General features: G+C 36.0%; 1 protein-coding gene and 1 long non-coding RNA gene across 2 annotated transcripts in view; one reads left to right on the top strand and one right to left on the bottom strand.

Moving 5' to 3' along the window:
- The window catches only part of BMT2 (base methyltransferase of 25S rRNA 2 homolog), a 71,218-nt gene extending 57,352 nt beyond the window's left edge, over nt 1–13,866 (top strand). The window contains exons 4-5 of the mRNA XM_046669162.1: nt 1,149–1,263; nt 10,673–13,866. Coding sequence (XP_046525118.1) covers nt 1,149–1,263; nt 10,673–11,302 — 745 coding nt within the window. The 3' untranslated portion in view covers nt 11,303–13,866. The remainder of the gene's footprint in view (nt 1–1,148; nt 1,264–10,672) is intronic.
- LOC124243544 (uncharacterized) overlaps nt 1–27,396 on the bottom strand; it is a 33,231-nt gene that overhangs the window by 4,984 nt on the left and 851 nt on the right. Inside the window, exon 2 of the long non-coding RNA XR_006889702.1 lies at nt 24,839–25,005. This is a non-coding gene — a long non-coding RNA (uncharacterized LOC124243544). The remainder of the gene's footprint in view (nt 1–24,838; nt 25,006–27,396) is intronic.

Raw genomic sequence — 27,396 nt, 5'->3', positions numbered from 1 at the left:
CCTAAGGTAATATGCTAGCCAAGGTATAAAAGAGAAGCTGGATAGGTTCTTTCTGCTCTTTAGGCTTCAAGGAATCAAGATTCTGTTTTTACCCAATTATTTCCTTATATTTTCTTTCCTTTATTTTCCCACTCTCCATAAATTTTTTAAAGAAAGTTAAGATCAATGAAAATGGCATATGTCTGAAGTTGATTTTTATTATTGCTTTACTGTTTGAACATTAGGACTACAGGCTTCACACCAACAAAATCCACTGTTTTTCTTCATCCTTACTTACTGCTGTGTAGCTCAATATCAGTTACATTCAACTAACTTTATAAAATAGTCATTTCTGGTTTTGTTTTCCTTTTTTCCTACTATTTTTGGACATGAGGAAAGTTCTTGCACACAAGAATTTTTCATAACTTAAAAAATGCTATTCTATTTGTGCTTTTTTCTTTGGTCCTTCGAAACAAATTATTGAGACAAATTAAAGTCAAATCCAAAGACACCATTCGTTACATTGACTACTGAGAATTGATTTATGAATGGATTCTTTCATCTACAAAGACAGTTTTCAAAATGTGTTCTGGGGATCCGAGAGCCTTCCAGGATCTCTGGGGGGGGGGTGGGGGGGGATGATTATCATAATAATACTAAGTTGTCATTTGCCTTTTTACTCTCATTCTCTCATGAGTGTAAACTGGAGTTTTCTAGAGACTACTTGGCTACATCACTACATGTGATGTTGCAACAGCTTGAATGCAAAAGCAGCTAGAACTCATTTGTCTTCTATTAAGCCAGACACTAAGAGACTTGAAAAAATGTAAAACAACGCCTTACTTTTTACTATCTTTGTAATCTAGAATTTTCATTAAAAACGTTGAATTTACATTAACATATACGCTAGGTTTATTGCTTTATAAATGAATTAATACAAGTTTTTAAACTATTCAGTTTTAATTTCAAATATGGTATTATTGATAGATACAACCCCCATAAAAGAAAGTTCTTTAAGGTCCTCAGTAATGTTTAAATGTGTAATGGGATCCTGAGACCAAAAAGTTAGAGCGCCAATAATCTATATTATCTTTTTAATTCTCAAATGTTTAAATTTTTTTTTTATACTTTATCTTAGAACAGGTAAACTAAAAATAATCTGTTTTTAGGTTGCTACAAACCTCAGGAAAGATCAGATTACTTGATGTTGGCAGCTGCTTTAACCCATTTCTGAAGTTTGAAGAATTTCTAACTGTTGGCATAGACATTGTACCTGCTGTAGAGGTATGCATAGTTCTATTTTGTTTTATTTTGAGACTTGAATATTTTACATGTATATTTACAAAGGAAGAGCACTATCTTTGCATTCCTGAAATAGCAAATATATTCCTGTGTACAAGTTGATAAGAGATTGTTTCTATTCAAAACTAAATATATATTCCATGAACATTTCTGAGAATTTAGTTAATATTAATTTGAACAGTTCTATATTGTCTTTATTTTCTTTGTTTTCTTCCCTGTGATCATCTACTGTTGCAATCAAGAAACTTTAGTAGATTGCAGATTTCCAGATAGCTGTAGTGTTTGGGCTTTTTGTTTATTTTATTTATTTTTTAAATGTATTTATTTTTTTGGTGAGGAAGATTGGCTCTGAGCTGACATCTGCTGCCAGCCTTCCTCTTTATGCTTAAGGAAGATTGCCCCTGAGCTAACATCTGTGCCAATCTTCCTCCACTTTATGTGTGGGATGCCACCACAGCATGGCTAGACGAGCAGTGTATAGGTCCCACACCCAGGATTCCAACCCATGAACCCTGGGCCGCCGAAGCACACTGTGTGAACTTAACCACTATGCCACTGAGCTGGTCCCAGTTTGGTTTATTTTTTTAACGCATCTCTTTCTGACATGTCCTGTGAAGTAGAGCCATTACGGAATAGTAGAAAGAGCAAGGGCTTTGGAGTCAGCTAAAACTTTATTAAATTCCAGCTATTTGTACTTAGTAAATGAAACTTCTTAACTTTACATAGAATATTTCCTCTACTTTTAAAATTAGATTTTTTCTCAGTGACATAAATTCACAATGTTTGCCATTTTACTTTTGATATAGCACCAGGCACAAAAAATTTTTTACAAATCGCATTTTTATTGTTATAAAGAGATTGTATTAGAGTATCAACTTTGGGTTAGGGATTTTTTTTTCCCTCACTGCTACATTCCCAGCACCTAGAAGAGTGCCTGCTACATTAAGTACTCACTAAGTACTTCTTGAGTAAAAGAAGGGAATCTTACTTTCAACCTAGGTTTGAATCTCTGAGCCTCAGTTTTCTCATCTGTATAATGAGGTTAGTAATGGACCTTCATAGGATTTTTGTAATGTTTACTTGAGAAAAAGTATTTAAAGCACCTAGCACAGTACATGTTATATTGAGTGCTAAAGAAATGTTTGTATTATTATTGAAATGTTCCTCCATAAAGATTCAACTTTCACATGAATCTTTTCTTTAATTTTGATGAGCACAACTGTCTAGATTGAATCTATGTGAGTACAGTGAGGAACAAGAAAATGCTAAAACCATTACTATTATCTCTACTACCTAAAGATGGACAAATGTTTGCTTTATGGTAAAACAGCTGTTCTTAGCTTATCACTGCAGAGAATTCCTGTGCCATCAGGAGCTATAGTTTTAAAGTGCTGGTAGCTTTGTACATGGATTCTCTTCCCTTCCTCAGGAGACACATTAGAGATGTCCTTCAGAGACTGCTGAGACATGATGACCATTTGATATAAACCTCAGGCTTAAGTATTATTCTTAAAATACTAAATTTGTTTATAGAAAGGGTTATAAACTTTCAACTGTGACGTCATTAGGGAAGTCAAAAGAACTGCTATAGATAAGTTCAATAGTAGAATCAGACTTTCACAGTTCCAGAACCCTATAACTAATTTTAAAATGAAGGCAAGAGACTTACACTTCCAGTCAAGATGGAATAACATGGACCAGATTCATCCTCTTTCCCCCACTTGAAGCAACGAAAAAGTGGACAAAATATTTAAAATAATTTACAAGACACTGGACATCAGGTAATGGAGGACAGTGATCCCTGAGACTGAAAACAAAAGAGATGAGCCCTACAGTTGCACCAGCGTATAGCCTTCAGAGAGTTTCCAGGATTTGGCACAAAGAAGGGATTCCCAAGCACAGCCCAGTTGATTCCCTGAGTTGTGGAGATGGAGTTGAGAGTCCTAGGAGACCAAGAGAGCTAGAGTTGGTAGGACAGAGTACTGAAGATATGTGAGCTGCACAGAGTGAAAACTACAGAGGTCTGCAGAGAGTCCTCCTTGAGTACTCAGCTGAGTAGTGATCATTACCTGTGTGTGAGAAAACTACATGAGACTGGCGGAAGTACTACCTGAAAGGACTAGAGGGTATATTGCCCAGCACTCATACAGGCTAGAAATAGTACCATTTCCCACCAGCCACACTGGAAACCTTAAGAATCATAATGCATTGGGAGGAGTACACAGAAGAGTGAGCCTTGCCTCAGTAGTGGAGAGTAATTAGTCTTAGACAGAACATAGCTCTAGTCCCACCTAACAAATCTTGAAAGCATGACCTCAAAAGATCAAACCGTCTCCAGGTAACTTAACTACATCTCAGAACAAATTTCAAAAATATTTATAGCAATACAAAGCCATCCAGCACCCAACAAGGTAAAATTCACCATGTGTGGCATCTAGTAAAGAAGTAACAAGCCCTGTAAAGAAACAAGAAAATAGGACCTGCAGTGAGGAGATAAATCAGCCAACAGAGACCAACCCTGAACTGACACAGATGTTAAAATTAGTAAACAAGGATGTTAAAGTGGGGACATTATGACTGTATTCCATATGTACAAAAAGTTAATTAGAGACATGGAAGATATTTAAAAATACCCAAATCTAACTTCTAGAGGTGGATACTACAATGTATGATACGAAACATGTACTAGATGGAAGTAAATGTACATTAGATATTGCAGAAGAAAAGTTAAATTGAAGACATGGCAAGAGAAACTACCCAGAAGTAAACACGGAAAAGAGAATTTTGTAAAACAGATGAGCTTCAGCAAGAAGTAAGACAGTTTCAAGTGGCTGGAGTGCCCCCAGAAAGGGGGGAGGAGTTTGAAGAAATAATGGCCAAAAATTTTCCAAATTTGATAAAAGCTATAAATCTACAAATCCAAGAAGCTCAGCAAACCCCAAGCACACAAAACAAAGAAAATTACACCAAGGAACATGGTAATCAAACTCCCCAAAAACCAGTGATAAGGAGAAAGTCTTAAAAGCATCCAGAGATTTAAAAAAAAAAAAGATATGCCAAAGTACTGAAAGATAAAGATTTTTCACCTAGAATTCCATACCCAGCAAAAATATCTTTCAAAAATGAAGACAGAATAAAGATTTTTTTTTTCCAGACATACAAAAGCTGAAAGAATTCCACATCAGCAAATTTGCATTAAAAGAAATGTTAAGAAAGAAGTGCTTCAGCCAGCTGGAAATATGGATCTACACAAAATAATGAAGAGTACAGGAAGTGGTAACTACATAGGTGTAAAAAATATTAGATTTTTCCTCTTTATTTAAACTCTTAAAAGATAACCAACCATTGTTATGGGTTGAATTCTGTGCCCCTTAAAAAGATATGTTGGAGTCCTAACCCCTAGTATGTGACTTTATTTGAAGATAGGGTCTTTACTGATGTAATTAAGTTAAAATGAGGTCATTAGAGTGGGCTCCAATTCAATATGACTGTTGTGTCCTTATAAAAAGGAGAAATTTTGACATAGAAACACACAAGTGGGATGCATCTATAAGCCAAGGAACACCAAAGATTGCTAGCAAACAACCAGAAGCTAGGAGAAAGCATGGATCAGATTCTTCCTCACAATCCCTCAAAAGACCAACCTTGCAGACACCTTGATCTCTGGCAGTCTAGCCTCTAGAACTGTGACACAATACATTTCTGTTGTTTACACCATGCCGTTGGGGGTATTTTGTTATGGTAGCCCTAGTAAACTAATACAACTGTTTAAACAAGAATAATAATAGCCAGTGAGATGTATAATATATGTAAAAATAAAACATATAACAACAATAGCACAAAGGATGAGAGGAGGAGAAATGGAAATATACTATTTTAAAGTTCTTATACTATACATGAAGTGGTGAAATATTATTTGAAAGTAGACTATGATAAGTTAAAGATGTATAGTATAAATCCTGAAGCAACCACTAAAAGAAAAAAAGAATTATAGCTAATAAGACAACAAAGGAGATAAAGATAGAATCATAAAGAAATTCAGTTAATCCAAAAGATGGCAGAAAAAAGAAGAGAGGAAACAATGAACAGATGGGACAAATAGAAAATACGTAGCAAGATTATAGGTTTAAACCTAAGTGTATCAATTATCACATAAAAATAGCCTAAATACCCCAATTAAAAGGCAGAGATTGTCAAATTGGATTAAAAAGCAAGACCCAAATATATGCTACTTATAAGAAATGCACTTCAATTATAACACACAAATAGATTAAAAGCAAGAGTATGGACAAAAGAAAGCTGGTGTGCCTATATTATAATCAGACAAAGTAGATGTCAGACCAAAGAATATTACCAGCAGTAAAGATGGTCATTTCATAATAATAAAAAGGTCAATTCCTCAAGACTACAAAACAATCCTCAACATTTATGCACCTAATAAAAAGAGCTTCAAAATAAACCAAAAACTGATAAAATAGCAAGGAGAAATAAAATTATAGTTGGAGATTTCAATACCCACCTTCAATAATTGATAGAAAATTAGAACATCATCAAAGAAAAACTCACCAGGAACATTAGAGCATATCTTAGAACGAAGATATATAAAAAACATAAGATATCAAAATGTATAGGATAACAATAAAGTCCCTAAAGTAGTAATCAAGGGAAAATTTACAGTACTAAACACCTTTATTAGAAAATAAGAAAGGTCTCAAAACAATGACATCAACTTTCCAACTAGAAAAAAAAAAAGGCATACTACATACAAAGTACAAGAAAGAAAATAATAAAGATCAGAGTAGAAATCAATGAAATAGAAAACTTTCAGAAAAACAGTAGGGAAAAGGGATGAAAGCAAGCTATTTCTTTGAGAAGTTCAATAAAATTGATAAAGCAGTAGCCATACTGATTAGGAAATAAAGATAAGGAAGTGACATCATTGTAGATTTTATCAATGTTAAAAGGATAATAAGGAAATATTATAAACAACTTTATGCCAATAAATTGCACAACTTAAATGAAATGGAAAATTCCTTGGAAGACACGTACACCCAAAGGTCACTCATGAAGAAATAGATAACCTAAGTGGCCCTCATGTATTAAAGAAATGTGAATTGGTAATTAACTTTCCCACAAAGAAAGTTCCAGGTCCAGATGACTTCACTGGTAAAATCTACCAAATAGTTAAGGAGGAAATAATACCAGCCATACACAAACTTCCGTAAAGCTGAAATGGATGGAATACTTCCCAGCTTATTCTATGAGACCATTATTCTGATACCAATACCAAACAGACGTTACAGAACAACAACAAAAAAAACCTATACACTTTATCCCTCATGAACATAGATGCAAATATTACAAAATTTTAGCATATTGAATCCAACAATATTTCAAAAAAGATAATATATCGTGGCTAAGTTTGGATTATTCTAGGAGTGCAAGATTGGTTTTATCTTCAAAAAACAATCTTTTCACCACAGTAATACACTAAAAGTAATCTCAAGAGGCATAGAAAAAACATTTGGCAAAAATCCAAGCATTCTTTCCTGATTAAAACTCTCAGAAGGAATTGAAGGGAATTTCCTGAACTTGATGAAGTGTATCTGAAAAATCTACAGCTAACATCATGCTTAATAGTGAAAGAAAAATGCTTGTCCCACTAGAACTAGAACGAGAACAGGATAAGGATATTTACTCTCACCACTTCCATTCAGCATTCTCTAGAGGTTCTAGCCAGTGCAATAAAGCAAGAAAAAGCAATTATAGGTATCCAGATTGGAAAGAAAGAAGTAACTGTCTTTATTCACAGATAAAATTCATCAACTATTAGATTATTCCATGTAATCTTCAGAGAAGCTACTAGAACTAATAAGTGAGTTTAGCAAGGTTACAAGATAAAAGATGAATATACAAAAATCAATTGATTTATATATACTAGCCACAGTCAATTAAAAATTAAAAACATTGTAGTAGCATCAAAAATATGAAATATTTAATATATGAACATATATTTAAATGAAATATAAATCTAACAAAAGATATGGAAAAACTTGTGTATTGAAAACTATAAATTATTGAGACAAATTAAAGAAGACCTAAATAAGTGGAGAGATATACCATGTTTATGGGTGGAAAAACTCAATGTTGTTAACATGTTGTCAGTTTTCCCCAAATTTATGTATAGATTTAATGCAATCCTGATCAAAATCCTGGCAGGTTTTTTAATAGAAATTGAAAAACTTATTCGAAAATTTGTATAGAAATTCAAAGGACCTAAAACAACTAAAATAAAAAAACTAAACAACTAACTAAAACAACTTTTTAAAAGGACAATGTTGGAGAGTAACACTACCTGATTTCAAAATTTATTTTAAAGCTACAGTATGCAAGACAATGTGGTATTGGTGTCAAGATTATCAATGAAATATAATAGAGGGTCCACAAATGGGGCCATACTTAGGTACTACTGATTTTCAACCAAGATGGAAAGGATAGTCTCTTAAACAAATAGTGGTTGGAACAATTAGATATTCATATACAAAAGAGAAAAACTTCAGTCCATGCCTCATACCACATACAAAAAATGAAGTCAAAATGGGTCATAGAACTAAATGAAAAATGTAAAGCCATAAAGCTTCTAGAAGAAAATCTGTGTGGCGCTGGATTAGGAAAAGACTTCTTAGATATGACGCCAAAAGTTGTCCATGAAAGAACAAATTGATAAATTAGCCTTCATCAGAATTAACAACTTCTGCTCTTCCAGAGACACTGTTAAGAGGATGAAAAGACAAGCCACAATCTGAGAGAAAATATTTTCAAGTCATGTATCTGATTAAGGACTTGTATCCAGAATAAAGAACTCTCACAACTCAATAATAAGAAAATTTTAAAAAAATTTAAAGCAATCCAGTTATTTTCATTTTTATTTTTTCAATTTATTTTTTTTTTTTTTTGAGGAAGATTAGCCCTGAGCTAACATCTGCTGCCAACCCTTCTCTTTTTGCTGAGGAAGACTGGCCCTGAGCTAACATCTGTGCCCATCTTCCTCTACTTTATATGTGGGACGCCTGCCACAGCATGGCTTGCCAAGCAGTGCCATGTCCGCACCCCGGATCCGAACTGGTGACAGCCCAGGCCGCTGAAGCAGAACGTGCACACTTAACTGCTAAGCCACTGGGCCGGCCCCAATCCAGTTATTTTTAAATGGGCAAAAGATTTGAACAGACACTTTACCAAAGAAGATATCAAGATGGCAAATAAGTACATGTAAAGAACATCACTACTCATTAGGAAAATGCAAATTAAAACCACAGTATACCACTACACACCTATTACGATCACTAAAATTTAAAAAGCTGGCCATGCCAAATATTGATGAGGAACTGGAACTCTCATACACTCTGGGTGGGAATGTAAAACTATATAACTGCTTTTGACAACAGTTTTGGAGTTTCTTTAAAAGTTAAACATGCACCTATTATATGATCCAGCCACTCCTCTCCTGGATATTTACCCAAGACAAGTGAAAGCATATCTATTCAAAGACAAATGGGAATATTCCTAGCAGCTTGAGTTGTAATAGCCAAAAACTAGAAACAAGCCAGATATCCATAAACAGGTACATTGATTTAAAAAACTGTGGTAATCTTTGATATGGTAGGATACCTCAGCAATTACAAAGGAATAAACTATCAATACATGCAAAAAAATGGATGAATCTCAAAATAACTTTCACACAGTGTTTCACAAAGCGTTTTCACAAAAAACAACTTTGTGAAAGTTATTTTGAGAATACAAAGAGTACTTTGTGAAAAAAGCCAAGCAAAATAAGAGTACATTATTCTGTATTATTCCATTTATGTAAAATTCTAGGAAATACACATCAATGACTGCCTCATGGCAGGGGAAGAGCAGGGAGGGTATTATAAAGGGGCACAAGGAAACTTTTGGGGGTCTTGGATCTATTCATTAATTGTGGCAGTGGTTTCACAAGTGTATAAATGTCAAAACTTAAAAGTGTACACTTTAAATATGTTTGTGTGTCAGTTATACTTCAGTTTTTATGCTAGTTATACTTCAATAAAGCTATCAAAAACATAAAAGCAAAGGGAAGAAGAAAAACAAGAATCTTTTTCCATGTTATAGAACTTTATGTATCACTTTCCCTAAAAGATAGTCCAGATGAGTATGTGACCACTTTGTCTACCCACTAACAAGAATGGGGACTAAGGTATTAGCTCATACCTTTGTTAATTAATAACTGTTCTTATAAGGGTAACTAATTTTTGTCTAATTTTAAAACTGCTCTCTTATTCTGGATCATTTCCATAGAGTTTTAATATTCAGCAAGTGATGTGGTGCTATTTATTCCTTTACTTGTAGTATTTCCCAGGGTCATCTGAGTAAATTAAATTTGATGTGTAGTTTGTTTCAAACCAGGGATTAACATTTTGATAGAATAAATTGCTTTTAAGATAGTTAAAGTTAATGATTAAAATGTTTTTCATAACTAAGTTTTGGTGTTCTGCTTTCACAAATTTATGCCTCTTTCATTATCCTCTGACTTCTTTGATTCATCTTTATTTCATGGTATTTCTTGTTTAAAGTTGTTTTTATATTAGCTTGTTTTTGGTAACTGTAAATGTTGAAGTGAATGTAAATATGACTAAGTTTAGAAATAAATCATTCCTGTAAACTCTTAGCCAAATTAAATTTCAATTTTTTTTTTTTTTAAAGATTGGCACCTGGACTAACAACTGTGGCCAATCTTCCTTTTTTTTTCTTTTTTTAAGGATTGGCACCTGGGCTAACAACTGTTGCCAATCTTTTTTTTTTTTTTCTGCTTTATCTCCCCAAACCCCTCCTGTACACAGCTGTATATCTTAGTTGCAGGTCCTTCTAGTTGTGGGTTGTGGGACTCCGCCTCAACGTGGCCTGACGAGTGGTGCCATGTCCGCGCCCAGGATCTGAACCCTGGGCCGCCGGAGCGGAGCACGTGAACTTAACCACTCAGCCACGGAGCCAGCCCCTCAATTTAATTTTTAATTTTAATTGAATTTAATTTCAATTTAATTAATTCAAATAAACCCTTATTATTTTTTTTAAATATATGCTTAAAAATTATTTCTAATTTCAAATTAATTGTTAGGCAGAAACATTTTTTTAAGTGATGACTAGAAATTCTCTGGGCTTAATTACTCTGAGATTTTTGTGAGTAAAAGTTGTGGTTGAATAAGTCTGTGCAAGGGGAATAATTTAGAAGGGAAAGGTGCATAAGTAAAGCTTGAATTATATAGAAATGCTATGAAATAGTTTGGTATAAAATCTGTGTAATAAGGTGAAAATAATCTTGACATTCTTAATATGCCTTGTTTTTCCCTTTCTGCAGAGTGTATATAAATGTGACTTCCTGAACTTGCAGCTTCAGCAACCACTCCAGCTTGCACAGGATGCTATAGATGCCTTTTTGAAGCAGCTGAAAAACCCTATTGATTCTCTTCCTGGAGAACTTTTCCATGTGGTTGTTTTCTCTCTCCTCCTTTCTTATTTTCCATCACCTTACCAGCGATGGATTTGCTGCAAGAAAGCCCATGAACTATTAGTGTTAAATGGTTTATTGCTTATCATCACACCGGATTCCTCCCATCAGAACCGTCATGCTATGATGATGAAAAGCTGGAAGATTGCTATAGAGTCCCTGGGCTTTAAACGCTTCAAGTATTCAAAGTTTTCACATATGCATCTGATGGCATTTAGAAAAATCTCCCTAAAAACCACAAGTGACTTGGTTAGTAGAAACTACCCAGGGATGTTGTATATTCCTCAAGATTTCAACAGTATAGAAGATGAGGAATATTCTAACCCTTCCTGCTACGTTCGATCAGATATAGAAGATGAACAACTAGCATACGGTTTCACAGAGCTCCCTGATGCTCCATATGACTCAGATTCTGGAGAAAGTCAAGCCAGCTCTATTCCTTTCTATGAGCTAGAAGATCCCATATTACTTTTAAGTTAATATAAAAGCACATGGCCCTTTCAGTCCAGACTCCGAAACTAATTGCTTACACTAATCAGAAATAGTAACATAAACTCAGTACTTAAAACCTGGTTTGCAAAGAAGAAATGCAAAGGTTTACAGAGTTTGCTATTTTTTTCTACTTCTGGATTTTAAAATTTATTCTTATATAGAAAGCTTAGTTTCATGCAGAGTGACTCCTGTCATAGCAGAAACCACTGTTACTTTAGCATTTAGCACTAAGATGTCATAGAAAGGTACCTTTTTCTCTTTAGTGCTATTGTGAAAAACGCATAATTTGTTATGTATTTTTTTTTCATCTTTTAATGTTGACTTTAAACCATTGCAGTGAGAAACTTTAAGATATGTAGAAAGCTGTAGGTTGCACTTTGATGACTCACAAGTTAAATGTGACACAGAGGTAGATTGGTGTAGTTGTTTTGTGATGCACTTATTCCTTTTTCTAACTAAATTGTTATGTGTTACAGAAAGCCATTTTCTGTTCAGTTTTGTCTGATGATCCAGTATTTCCGGAACTTTTTGGAATTGATCATTCTTTTTCCTTCTTTCTTGCTCATTTGGCAGCATCAGACATTGGGGGAGAGATGTCCCCCACAGTATGTATTCTCATTTGATTAGCACAGTACAATAAACACCATTGCCAAAGTAGAATTTTCACATCTTTCTTGTTGATTTGGGCCTTGGTGTTAAGTATTTTTAACTGTGAGAGCTCAGTTTTACTTTTTTAAATTTAGGTTTCATTTACAAAATTCTCTCTTAAAGCAAGGAACAATATAATACTCAATTCTGACCTGAAACACCTTTGTGAAAGGGTTTGCACTTGTAAGAGAGCTTATGTTCTATCTAGACCAACCTTGATAGGGTCCTCGCCTTTCCGTTAAGGAGGTGCTGCACTACAAGTCTGGAATTATATAGAAAAATTTAAAATTAACACTCTGCTGTTAATCTCATAAAATGGCTTTGGTCTTTTGGTATTCTAATTTCTGTCTAAATCCTAGCAGAAAATTTTCTTTGAATATATAAACCATTAGTTGGCTGTGGGAATTTTCCCTTTCCACATTGATAAATGCCTTTCTGTGTTTCTGAATCAGAAGCAAATGATTAAGGAGAAATATATGTCCAAACAAGACAAGATTAGTTTCAGTAGCTAAGAACATTTAGTCCACATTGTCTTGTCAGCCAGCAATTGTCATGTAAACTATCATTTTTAAGAGTGCCACTGTGTGGATTTTTTTTCAAGTGGTTATTACATTAAAATTACCTCATACTGAGGTTTTTGCACTGAAATATCACAGTTTCAGATTTCATGGTTAATGTTATGTGTGTGTGTGTTTTTAAGGAAACTTGCATTTTCAATAGTTGATCCTAAATTTCATAAACTGCACTTCTTTACTCTGGTAAAACTGATGTTTTTGTGCTTATTGTGAATTGCTGTAGTTAACTTTGAATGTTAAACTTTATTTAGAAATACAAAATTTACCCTTTAAGATATAAATGGTTGTGTGTGTACCCGATATTTCAAATTAAATTTCACATTCTAAATGCAAGTAGGAAGATTATAATTAACCTAAAAAAGTCAGTCGACTAAATGCAATAAATATTGGTTGTTCAAATATGCCAGAAGTAACTTGAAATTTTTCATTTACTTTCAATAGCGTAAGATTCCTTCATAATTAGGATTGACTTTCTTTCCAGTTAAGCCCTACAGGTCAAGTCTTGTAACTCCTCCAAAAGAAGAAAAAAACACTGTGTTCAGGATAACACAGAAGTGTGTTTTGGTAGTACCTCTTTTACCATACTGTCTATTTTCTTTGATTTGGCTAAATACTATGTAAAGGACAAAGAAAACTATACCAAACGAAAGCTTTGAAAGTAAATGAAAAACAGTGTTTTTGAGAGGCTGGTGTAAGTATGACCTTGGAGTCAGCCTTTGTGTTACAGCTAAAACGTTGGTGCTATAAATTCTTCTGATTGTTTACAGATGTTGATTCTGCTTATGCTCCAAAGTGTGCATGATATATTTTACATAGTACTTTAAAGAAAAATCTCTTTATGAAACCTATACTCCCACTTAGTATAAATTTGTTTGGATTTATAAATATCATTTGTTACTGTAAATTCAGCTTATTCAAATTAGTTGGCAGAGGATTTAAACTAATACATATTCCACCAAAGCCAATTCAACATGTGTTAAAATATAAGCAGTCTTGTGGCTTGGTGCCAGATTATATATGTAATGACAAGAGAAGTTAATAGAGCCTTCTAATACTGTATGGGTACTCTTAAGAATGATTTTATTTGGATATAAAGAAGTTAAGGGGCCTCCTGTCACATTCACAACAGGATTCTCCAAAATAATTCGGTGTTTCAAAAACAAATGATCATTTGTTTGGATTCTGCAGGATCATGACTAGATCAAGTGATTTATATCATAGTTGCCAAGTGGTGGAAGGTGGCATACCTGAAAATGTATGTTTGTGTTTGTTGTATTTTTTCACATTTTGTGAACAAAGCACATTTATTAAAAATTTTAAATTTTCTAATATTCATTGTCTATTATTTGTAAACTAAAAGTTTTATGGTCTTTGAACTATCTCACTAAGTGATTTCAGAATTGGGAAGCCATTTAGAACTTGAATAACTTAGAATTTTCTAGCTGGATTCATCAGTCAAATCCCTTAATTTCATAAATTTGTTTACTGAGATCCAGAGAGCTCAAGTGACTTCTCCATTGTCATGGTGTTTATTGAAGAACCAGAACAACAGCCAGCATAAATTCTAGGTCATTGTATGTCAACCACATCATACTCCACTTTCCTTCAAAGTTAATTACATCAGAGATAATTTAGTTAAGTATATCAATTTTTTTAGGGCAGTGGATTCTTTCTCATGATGTGAAGGAGTTTTTTATTCATTTAACAAGTTCCTGAATTCTATCACGTGCAATATGCTGGGGAACAACAGGGATTGTGGTGGTCACAGCACCTCAATTTCATGGAACTTATGATCTAATGAAGACGACAAGCGTTCTACATCGAGTTAATGTCTGTATCTAGGAATGACTGCCTGTTGATCCTACACTTTGCCCCTGTGTAAGTCCTTTGTTTCCAAAAATGGAACAGGAGGCAAAAAATGTTCTACACAAAAAACTGTTCTGCAAATTACAAACACATTTTGGGTAAGAGGGATGTATTGTTCAACCACTGGAAAAGTGCAAGCTCAAAATAAATTCTCTGATTGTAAAAAGCAGGAAAAAAAGTGGAATTGAGCTTTCACTCCATTTTCCCACACTTTTCTGAGCATGGTGCGGCAATGTATTCCTCTTCAAGAGTCCACACACTGGATAAGGAAAAGACAGATTTAAGATTTGGTTCCTTCTTGGTGTTGCAAATTGTTAGAGGATAGCAAAGGTGGAAAACAAATTCTTCTAAATTACTAGTCCAAAAAACATAATACAAATGTTTATTACAAAGAATGTGTGTTATAATAATTTGATTCTTCCAAAAAAACTGAATTGCAGTAACCTCCATGACACCTCACAATAAGAAATTCATATCCATGATCCACTGAACACAAACCTCCCTGAGATTATTAGTGGTGGCCTATATTACATGATACCCAATAAACAAGCATGCTACAATAGCTAACAATTTCATTAATTTAAGAAACTAAATCTTACAAAAAGAGAAAAGTATTGGTTTTCTAAACACTTGCTTGATTAATAGCTATGCCACTTTTTGCAATATAAAACACTTGTTATTAATGTCACTGCTTTTTTTTAGTAATCAAAAATATTGATAACTATTTTGCATCATAGATTTTAACAATTTCTAAGATTGGGTCCATCGGCAGTACCAAAGATGGTACCTATTTTTAAGTTCAAGGAAAATACAAAGAATTAGGTCATGAGCATTGGCTGCATAATTGTTTCTTGAATTTGTCAATAATTAGCAGACTGTAAAACATAAATTTGTTAATACTGTTGGATTGGAATGCCCCTGTAAACCATAAAAATAGTAGGGAGTTTTGCACAAAAGACAAAACAATCCTTGATAGTACTTCCTAGATCCAGGCCTATTTGCAACACTTGACAGAGAAAAGCACGAATATACTTGCATCCTTTTGTTGCATGTATGTCATACTACTGAAGGCACTTACAATCAAGTAAATTATTTCAGCGGTCTCCTGATGACAACATTCCTTCTATAGACTGTGAGCTGGTGTGGGGAATTAGATATCTAAAAGAATATGATTTGTGGTCACAGAGATATTCTTTATGAGGCTATATAGAATCCACATTGAAGTCATTTACATTTATTCCGTAGATCTACAAATCTTTTTTACAGTTAACCTAATGCCACTCTTTAGCAATGCCCATTGCCTCTACCAAGGAAAAAGAATGCAAGCATGGCCATGGCCAGCATTAATTTAGTTCTCTCTCAAACTCCTATAACACATCTCTGTTTGGATAAGAGCAGAGACAGGCTAAAATATGTAGGATAAAGTCAGCAAGAAAAAACCGTAGTTTCCAAATTGCCATGGGCCTTTTCACTAGGAATCCAAGGGATAACATGTTTCCCAAAGCCAGGCATGGGTGAAACATTCTCTAGAAATAAGGGTGATTACTGGAAATAAGAGAGGTAAACAGGCCAAACCCCTGGACACCTGCAAGAAGAAAGATACTTAGGAAACAGACCTGAGACAGAAAGGGTCTAATGGCTTGACTGTAAAAAGGAGCTTTATGTTTTCCAGCCCCACTGAAGGCATTAGCACAGATTAAAGTACCAGAGGGCAGGTTACTGTGGAAACTTGAGAATTTGAAAGTAAGAAGAAAACATTTGATAGAAAGGAAAAGTGATGGTCTGGGGCTTGTGTAACCAGAAGTATTATCAAGGTAGGAGGGACCCCGGTAGCCTGGAGAATGATGCCGATTGGATTGAGGAGCTACAAAACAAGATTTAGGATATCACAAACCATCTCTTTAGTTTTGCTTGATTCACAAATTGAGGCTTAATTACTACACTGTTACATTGCACTAGATACTATAAGGAACAGATAGATGTCTGCTTTGCTCTTCAGGGCTGACAATGTAACTTAAAAAAAATGCTAATAAAAAATGTATTAGCATTTTTAAATGCTAATAAATACATTAGCATTAATATGAGGCAACGAAAACTTTAAAATTGTAAAATAGCATATTGCACTGCAGCATCTGGTGGTACATATCGATGAAATCTGTTCACATGTCCTTTTTTTGGTAAAGATTGGCACCTGAGCTAACAACTCAGTTATCTTTTCTTTTTTCTGCTTTTTCTCCCCAAATCCCCCCAGTACATAGTCATAAATTTTAGTTGTGGTTCCTTCCAGCTGTGGCATGTGGGATACCACCTCAACGTGGCCTGATGAGCGGTGCCATGTCCACGCCCAGGATCCAAACCAGTAAAACCCTGGGCTGCCGAAGCAGAGCGCACGAACTTAACCACTCAGCCACAGGGCCGGCCCCTCATGTGACATTTTGACACACTGTTCATAACCAATTTAGAAGCAATTTACTTAAATATGGGTATCCTTCATCACGGAAATGCCAAATGTAAATGATGCTGCCCCTCCCTGCCTCCTAATTCAACCTCCTCTAGTCTCTCCTTCACCTTCTATGCTCAGGTCCTAGGAGGAAAAAAAACAAGTCTGTGCCCACCTTTGCACTAACTAGTCCCTCTGCCTGGCATTTCTTCCTCTTGTATTGGATTTGCATGGCTTGTTCATTTTTGTTATTCAGATCTTACTTACATGTCACCTCCTCAGGAGGACCTTCCCAGTCCACATAGTCTAAAGTAGTCTCTTCACATCATCATAAAGTCTCTGCATAACTCTAATGATCTGAAGTTTATCTTTTTCCTTGTTCGTTTATATACAGGCAAGACCCTCATCTATCCCATTCTGTATCTTCAGCCTAGAAAAGTGCTTTGCACAGACAGGTGATCAATAAATATTGGCAAGTGAATTCATTTTACCTTATAAAACACAAGTGAGATAACACAGGACCACTGCTGATACTTAGTTATGAACCTTTTGGGGTGGTCTGATTCTGTTTTATATTAATTACTTTATTACTGAATGTATTCCCAGAAAGGATATAGCTCAATTTATACTTCAGAAAAGTCTGCATTGCTTTGTATAAAATGCAGCTTAGATCAATACTAAGTGACTTGGAGCCATATAATTTCTTTTTCTCCCCTCTGCTTATCCCTACTCATTTAAATTTCTTGTATCTTAATCTCAGATTCTACTTTCTCATCAAGTCTCTGTCAATACTATTCAATCACCACCTCCCTCTCACTGTCAATACAAGAATTTAGATTTATAAACCATCATTAGCTTTACTATATATCTAAAAGGAAGATTTAGCTAATTGATCTTTTCAACCCCACAAGAAAAGTGGTGCTCCAGCATTTCATAATTTGTGTAAGGGATACATTATTCCAACTAATTTCCACTGGCTTTATGTCCAGATAGGTTTCCACCACTAAATACTATGAGATCTTGGGCAAATTTCTTCTCAGGACCATTTTCTTAATCCACAAAATTCATTTTTCAGGGTCAATGAGAGGTTTAAAAATTTCTATAAAGCAAATAATACAATCTTGTCACATAGTAGGTATGCACAGAGTGACTGTTATTTATTTTAGCAAATAGGCTTTAACAGCGCTGTTCCTTTTTTTGCCCCATCTTGCCTATTCTATGCTTTCATGCACCTTGACCATTTCACCTCCACCATCACCACCCAATTCAAAATCTCTCATATCCACTCCTTAACATCACACTGAGCAAGTTAAATAGTCAGTGTTAAATTTTCTTCAATTTTCTCCCCAGGAATTCCCAGAAAATGACATAAAAGATACCCAGGTCACTACAACCTAATTTGCAAGATTTTAATGGAAACTACAAAACAAATCTCAACGCAAGATTATCTTATCTCTTTAAAATAAGAATTCATAAAGATGGGTAACCACTTCTTCAGTATGTTTGATTCAACTGTCTAATTATTAACCATGAAGGAGTGTCCGTAAATATAAAGGATGGCAGTTAATATGAACTAGGAGAATCACCACTTTCATTTAAGAGTAGGAAGGGTTAGGGATAGTACAGCATTAAATGGGAAGAAAACCCTTGAAACATAGCTCAGTTTCTAAAGTACTGACTTCTCTTGCTCTACAAAAGCCCACTACTGTTTCTTCTATCACATTCCAAATTACAATTGTAACCTCATCCATGGCAAGTACTGGTCTGAATCCACCAATGAAAGTCATGGCACTACAAAGGCCTGTATGCAAGAACAAACTGGAGACTTAGTATCCCCTTTGGACATGACAACAGCCTAGAAAATTACAACAGGAGCAACAGAAAAGACACATTTTTTTAAAATAGCATTCAGTTCTAAATCAAGTCCTTTCAATAGTCATGATAATGAATATCATTTACTAAGCAACTATTACGTGTCAGGTATTATGCTAACTGAGCACTCTGCAAACACTGCTTCACCTTCACCCTCTCAACAAGCCTACAAAGTACTACTATCACTATTGTACTAGTGAGTAAACTGAATCTTTGAAACATTAAGCAATTGTCTAAAGTTACAGAGTTAGAAAAGCATAACTTGGGGCTGGCCTGTTGGCACAGTGGTTAACTTCGCACATTCTGCTTCTCAGCAGCCTGGGGTTCACCGGTTCGGATCCTGGGTGCAGACATGGCACTGCTTGGCAAAAGCCATGCTGTGGTAGGCGTCCCACATATAAAATAGAGGAAGATGGGCATGGATGTTAGCTGAGGGCCAGTCTTCCTCAGCAAAAAGAGGAGGATTGGTAGCAGTTAGCTCAGGGCTAATCTTCCTCAAAAAAAAAAAAAAGAAGAAAAGCATAATTTTTTAGAATGCAACTTGGGTCTGACTTCAAAGCTTGTGTTTGTTCACCACATTACCTGAATTGCCTGATCAATGTGGCTGTCTGAATGACAATATACTTTTGAAGCTAGTTTCATAAACACAGGGCACTGTCTACAGTGCTGTGAGGGTGCAAAGTTGAAAAAGATATGCATATGATAAGTGTTTGCATTACACTGTGCAAGGCATTCTTTTACGTACTGAGTTCTGATACCAAGATTAATCAGACAGATTATGCATTCAAGAAGCTTCTAGTCTAGTAGGAAAGACAAAATAGGTACATGGAAATTATAATACAAGGAGAAAAAAGGATGTCACAGAAGTTGAAAAGGGAGTCAAATACTCTTTCCTTTAAAAAGGCATGAGAACCAGACAGTTTTACAGGTGAGTTTTATCAAACTTTTATGAAGGATTTTTTTCTAAAATCTGTTCCACAGCATTCAAAAAGAACTCATAAGTTCAAAAAAGAAAAAAAGGGAACGTTCCGCTATAGTTGATTCAAACTTGAAGGGAACACACAGATAGTAAAACTGTACTAACTTTCTATTGCCGCTGTAACACACTGCCACAGATTTGGTGGCTTAAAAAACTACAAATTTATTATCTTACATAATGTAGGTCAGAAGCCCCACATCAGTCTCACTGGGCTAAAATCAAGGTGTTGACAAAGTTGTGTTCCTTTCTAGAGGCTCCAGAGAAGAATCCATTTGCTTGCCTTTTCCAGCAAGAGACTACCTGCATTCCTTGGCACACAGCTCTCCTTCCATCTTTAGAATCAGCAATGTCAGGTCAAGTTCTTCTCACATCACAGCTGTGAACACCCTTCTATCTTTGCATCTCTCTCTGTCTCTAACTGCAGCTGGAAAAGCTTTTCCCTTTTTAAGGATTTGTGATTAGATTGGACCAACAGGAATAATCTAGGATAATCACTTCAGCAAAAGGGTCTTTAACCTAAATCACGTGTGCAAAGTGCCTTTTGCCAAGTAAGATATTCTAATCACAGTTTCCATGAATTAGGACATCTTTGGATGGCCATTATTCTGCCTACCTCAAAGGCTATTTCACTTATAACTGTTAAAGCAAAACTAATAAAATATTAGAAAATATCACGTAAAAGTGATATATTGACACATTTCTTTATTACCAAAGAGGGTTTTTTTTCCTTCCAAAAATGAATTCAGGTAAGTAATAATGTAAGGCATTATATCCATCCATTAAAAAGAAAAACCGTATGATCATCTGGATGCTGCAAAAAGCATTCATTAAATCCAACACCCATTCATGAATAAACTCTTAGATTAACAGAAGAAAGCCTCCTTAACGCAACAAAAAGAATTTACCAAAAACCTATAGAAAACCTCATTTTTTTAAAGATTTTTTTTCTCCCAAAGCCCCCTAGTACATAGTTGTGTTTTCAGTCGTGGGTCCTTCTAGTTGTGGCATGTGGGATGCCACCTCAGCATGGCTAGATGAGCAATGCCATGTCGGCACCCAGGATTTGAATTGGTGAAACCCTGGGCCACCTAAGCAGAGCACGCAAACTTAACCACTCTGCCATGGGGCCGATCCCAGAAAACTTCATTTATTAATGAACAAATACCAGCAGCCTTTCATTAAGGGCAGAAAGAACAACAATGACACCCAATTGCACCATCATTATTCAATGTAACAAACAGACTTAATTTAGTAAAATGAGATAAATAAATGAGGTATAATACTGCAAAGGAAGAGATAAAGCTCATTATCTATAGATGATATTGCTAAAAAGCACAAGGGAAATGAACAAAAAATTTTAGAATAAGAAAGTTTAGTAGATTAGATTTCCCATAAAGCAGCAAAAACCAATTAGCAAATATAATGGAGAAAAATATCCCAATCATGGTTGCAAAATTAACAAAAAACTATTAAAAATACTTAGCAATAAACTAAATATAAAAAAATATGGAGACCTATAAAAAGAAAATACTAAAACTTTACCAAAGAACATAAGACTTTTGCTGCAGACACTGCCAGGTTTCTGATGGGAAGACCAAATATCAGAGATAAGTCTGTGATTTGGGGATATATCAAGATTTGGAAAATGTCAAATCTCCCCCAAATTAATCAGTAATCCATTGCAATCTCCATCAAAATCCAAATAAGGTTTTGTATCAATTTTATAAGCTTATTAAAATTTCATATGAAAGAGAAAATAGGCAAGAAAAACCAAGAAATTTTTTGAAAAAGAATAAAGAAGTTATTGATATAAAGACATACAAGCTATAATATAAATGGTAAGGCAGAGGTGCAAGAAAATTAATAAAACAGAGTAAAAAGTCCAGAAACTCTCCAATGTACATACAGAAATTTAGTTAGGACAAACGTGATGTTTCAAATCAGTAGAGAAACAATGGGCAATTCAATAGTGTTGGTGGTAGATAATAAATGATAATAAATATGAACAAAAAAATAGGAACTGACAGTTCACATAAGAAAAATGGAAAAAAATAAAATGACAAGGGGCTCAACTCACTAGTAATGAGAAAAAGAGCAAATTAAAACAACAAAGAGATACTGTTTTTGATCCATCAACCCAACAAAAATGAAAAATGATAATATGCACTATTGGTATGGGGATGGGGATAAGAATATTCTCTTTCACTATGGGTAGAAATTTGGTATAAGTCCAAAAAGCCTTTTGGTGAACAATTTAGCAGTATCGACATTTTGAATATGCACTTAATCCAGCAATTTCTAATCCATAAACATATACATGTCTTCAAATTTTACACATTCACTGAAGCACAGTTCTTAATAACAAAACACTTGGAAGTCTAAATGCTCATCAATGGAAAAATAGTTATATGAATCACAGGACAGTCATTCTAGACAGTTTAAAAATTTTTTTTAAAAAAAAACAAAACCCCACAGGGATCTCTATGGCTTATCTTGAGAACATCTCTAAGATAAAACGCTAAAAATAAAAAAGCAAGTCAAATAACGCTAAAGGAAACATAACCAAACAAAATTATACAATTGTATAAGAACTCCTATTAACATATGGAAAGAGGATATGATCAATGATTCACAAAATTTAGTAGGATTAACAACCACCAAAGTGGGGCTTCCTAGGTCCCACTTCCATGAGATTCTCATTCAGAGGGTCTGGGCTGATGCACAGGCGCCTCTGTCTTTAACGAGCTCCCATGGGATTCGAGGCAGTGAGTCTGTGGCCAACATTTTGAGAAACACTGACTTAGAAGGATATAGTGTATCACGGAGTAATCCTGTTTTCCTATAGGTATGGGAGTGACTTTGGCACAGTGCTGAAGGGAAACTTCCACTTTTTACTCTGTATAGTTGAAGTTGTTTGAATTGTGTGAATTAGTTAGTCTGTACATTTTAAAAGTAATTAAAACAACAACAAAAAAGGAAAATACTAAAAAGGTGGTGTCTTCAGTCACCTAACAGATAAAATCTATGAGAAATCAAAGGGAGAAAATATTTTCAGATGGGGCAATCAGGGAACACTTCCTAGAGGAAGTGGCATTAAAATGAGCTTTGAAGGAAAAGCTAAGGTTAGGATGAGTAAAACTGAGAAATTAATACCAAAGAAAAAAAGAGGAAATAATGTAGTTCACTGACAGTGGGAGCACAAAATGATTCCTTTCTGGTAAGAAAAGCAGCAGTATGCATTAAGAGCCTTAAAAATGTTCATATTCTTTAGCCAGTCTAGGAATCTATTCCAAAATGATAATCAGAAATGTAACATATCACAAATGCAATGAGCCGAAGTGCTCATCATTGTAGTATTTTTGATAGCAAAAATCAAAAATATCCTAAATTTTCAAAATTGAGGAAAAGGTTAACTAAATAATGGTCCAGTCATATGATGAAATATTTGTCATCATTAATACAATGGGAAGGCTAAAGAAATAAGGTGCATCAGTTAAAATGGCAAACCAAAAGTGGTTCAAACAATAATGATATTTACTACCTCACTTAGGAATTTAGCAGGTAGGGACAAAGCAGAGTTAGTTAAACCCTGGCAAAGACTGCTTGTTGTTATCCATTATGTATTCTCCCTTCTTTCTTGGAAAGAGAACTCTGACTTTTGGATAGGCATATAGCCACTCAAAAACTTACCACTCTTCCCAGTCTCTATAAATGCTAAATACTGGTCAGTGTGATGAAAGCTGAAATGTCTTATACTACTTCCAAGAAGCGTCATTAAAGTACAGGTGAGGGGAGTATAATCACCTCTTGTACTTCCTCCTTTCTGCTGACTGGACTTCAGAAGCCATAGCTGGAAATTAAGCAGCCATCTTGGGCTATGAGGTGGACGCCATGTACTTAGTGGAAGGGCAACAAGAGAGAAGGAATCAGGATCTTTAACACCAAGGAGCACCACATCTGCTCTGGAATACCCACGTCTACACTGCTTTTACGAGAGAGAGAAATAAACTGCTCTTACGCCACTGTTTAATAAAGTGCTATTAAACTCACTGTTATTTTCTGACACAAGCATCTGAACTTAATCCTAAAATCTGGGCCCCCCGTTAGAGTTTCTGATTCGGTAGACCTGAGGAGAGGGCCTGATAATTTGCATTTCTAACTATTTCCCAGGTGCCGCTGATCCATCTGGTCCAGGGACCACACTTGGAGAACCACTGCGCTAATGGAAGTAATGACTCAGTGGTTCTCAACCCTTGCTTTATATTAGAAACACTGGGGAGGCGGGTGGGGAGGGTCTTTTGAAAAACACGCTATGGGAGGCGGGTGGGGAGGGTCTTTTGAAAAACACGCTATCGGGGCCGGCCTGGTGGTGCAGCAGTTAAGTGCACACATTCCCCTTCTTGGCAGCTCGGGGTTTGCTGGTTCGGATCCCGGGTGCAGACATGGCACCGCTTGGCAGGCCATGCTGTGGGAGGCGTCCCACATATAATGTAGAGGAAGATGGGCACGGATGTTAGCTCAGGGCCAGGTTTCCTCAGCAAAAAAAGAGGAGGACTGGCAGTAGTTACCTCAGGGCTAATCTTCCTGAAAAAAAAAAAAACAAAAACTATCTGGGACTCACTCCAGAGGAGACGCTAATTTAATTGATCTGGGCTGCGCTGGGTATGGATGTAGGTTAAAAATCTTCCAGATGATTCTAAGAAGTATACCAGGACTGAATACTGTAACCCTTGCCCTACTTACTGTGAACAGCTGTAATGAGACTGCAATTGAGTCAGGAGGGGAATGATACTTAGAAAGCTGCACTTACTGGCCCAGGACTTGAAGCAGAAGACCGAGGTTTAAGTGCCTGCTCTGCGACAGTTATGAGGACAAGGAGCAGTGTAGTTTATCTGGATCTTAGCTATTATATTTGTAAAACGGTGATGAAAACATACACATCAGCAGGTTTTTGTGAAGACTGGATTAGATTATATAGTTGAAAGCACTTTGAATCGCAAAGTGTTACAGAGAAATAACGAGCAAGGAGGCCCAGCAGATCATCTACGGGGAAGCTGAGTTGGTTCAGCTCTGGAACAGGATTGGAGAATTGAAAGTAGAAGGAAAACAAGAGAGAACCTAGGAAGAAAGAATGTAGGTCTCACCTGTGACTCCCTGCCGCAGAGGACTGGGATGCACAGTAGCTCATCCGTTTCTCCTGCCACAGGTGCTGCCTTTTCCTGCCTTCCTTGATTTTTTTATCATGATTCTATTTTCAACAGTTGTTCTTAGTCTGAAACAACTCCTCTGGGTGAAATTCCTGGCCTGGAGCCTGCAGAGAAGCAAGTGTTGAAGAATGGATGTTCCAGCTATTAGGATCATTACACTGCCATCAATAACCACAGCTTGAAATCTCCTGTCACTGAAATGTTTCCCAGGGGGCTGTTTTATATCCAAGTGTTTGGCTGTGTATGTGCCAGGTGTCAGGAACTGACCCCAATACTTCTAATTTCAGGACAAATAGCACCAGGCAAAGGGGAGTTCAGATCATGCCCCTGAGGGCCTCAGGTGCCAGACTAAGGAGTTTAGACTTTATTCGGTAACCTGTAGAAGTCATTGGTTTTAATCTAAGAAGTGATAGAAAGTGGTGCTCAGAATATCAGTCAGGGGACCAGTGTGATGGATTAGTCTGGGATGAGGCTGACATCAAGATGACCAGCATAGAGGTTACTGAAGTAACTCAGGTGTCAGGACTTCAACTAGGGTAGTGGCCATGGAAGTTGAAAGGAAATGATAAGTTCAAGAAATATGATGGATGAAAATGGACGACACTTGGCCCTCACAGTTGTCAGGTTCTTTTAGTAAATACAGGTAGCCCTCAACAACTAAAGATTAACGTGAGCTACCTGTCTTCTCTCTTGCTATTGGGTAATGTCCTACAGTGAAAGCAAGTCTCAGACTTACTGCTACTACACAAATAAATATTTGTCAACAAGGAGACACAAAAAACAGTAAACAAACAATATTTTGTGGCAAAGTACTAAACAGCAGTCTAGAGTCAGGGAGCCATCCTGAAGGGTGTCAGTCTGCTAGACTCAGTGGAATCTAATACCATGTTCAGGCAAGAACAGAAGTGCCTGTGCCATATCCTAGCCAAGCACATAGCTTGAACACCTGTTAATTCCACAATGAAAAATCATTTCTAATCCTTTATGCTAATTAACATACCTCTAGTGCAGATTTACAGTGATATTGGAAGCACTTGTGCATCCAACTTTGTAGTGAGGATTCCTGATTAGTGTCTTTCAAATGCTAATTACTCACCCTGGAGTGTGCAGATTAAAGTTAACTCTCAAACACATACACATCTCACTGAAGTATGCTAAAGTATACCAACAAGATAATGAGCATCAAAAATGGTTTCAAGGTCACAAGGCAGAGGATCATGTTTGAGGAAGATGAAAACGCACTGTTTTAATGAGGGGTCTTAGTGCTAAGAAACGGAAAACAGCTGCAGCTGATTTAAGCAGAAAAGAAATTTTTTAGAGGATATTGGGTAGCTCGGAGGGTTGGAGACAGAGGCTTTGATCTGCACAGCCAGAGACTACAACCATTAATAACAGACCACAGAACTGACAGAGAGGGCTCTGGGGGTGCTGTCACCATGCACAGGCATCTTGAATCACTGACTCAGCTAATACTGGATGCTGATGCTTCCACTAGAAGCACTCTCTCTACTGTCCCAGGAGTTTACCTTGCTACACTCCTGCAGTTATGCAGGGAGCATAGCTGTCTGTGCCAGCTTTTTTGAGTCACTAGCTTCCAGCTGGTGCACATGATTGATTCAGCAGGTATTTGGCATTTCAATTTCACCCACTAGACTCCTAAGGTAGAGAATTCTCCAAACGGAAGGGGGCTTCAGGTGGTAAGAATGAAAAAGAAAAAAAAAGGATAAATGTTCATTAAAGACAACTTGAATTGGAAGTGATGACAATATATTCAAAACTTGTACCCAGCAGTTAGAAATGTGACACTGTGTTCCCCAGAGAGCCAGAGTTCCCGATTTGGGAGCTGGATAGTGATTGCATTTAGCGTTAGACAGGAGACTAGAGAGAATCTAAGTCAAACTTTCCATTTAAATATGAGGAATCTGAAAGTGCTTCATCCCTATAGAAGTCCTGCTCACTCTGACCCCCAACAGCTAGTAAATGAAAATGAAGAAATTCACACTCTTTAGGGGAGATAGGACAAGTATATAGATAACACTAACAGAAAATAAGTGAGTGAAGAGAAGTAGTGAGGTCCTATCTGGTACTATTATTTCATTTGACAAAATTTAAGTGCCAACTATATATGAGGCACTATGCTTGGCTGATTTAATGGTGAGCAAAACCAGACGTGTCCCTGCATTTGAGGAAATGAAACCAGGCTGGGGTGCAGAGTTGGGGGGAGTGTGGTGGGAGGTCAAACTGGAGGTAAAAGGTCCAGATTACACAAATTGTCTGTACCTGTTTAAGGATTTTGAGCTTTATCCTAAAGGGGATAAACCATTGAAAGGTTTTAAGGTATTTTTTACATACATTACATTTAACCTCCACAACGAGCTCTGTAAAGTAGGTATATTAGCATTCATTTCGGTATGACGAAACGGGTTCACAGAGATTAACTGACCTAAACTACAAGCAGTAGCAGATGGTGGGGACAAAAGGCAGGCCGACAGGAA

The sequence above is a fragment of the Equus quagga genome, chromosome 8 (genome assembly GCF_021613505.1).
Source record: "Equus quagga isolate Etosha38 chromosome 8, UCLA_HA_Equagga_1.0, whole genome shotgun sequence".
NCBI lineage: Eukaryota > Metazoa > Chordata > Mammalia > Perissodactyla > Equidae > Equus > Equus quagga.
The sequence above is the reverse complement of the archived record's forward strand: the minus strand, read 5'-3'. Positions and strand labels throughout refer to the sequence as shown.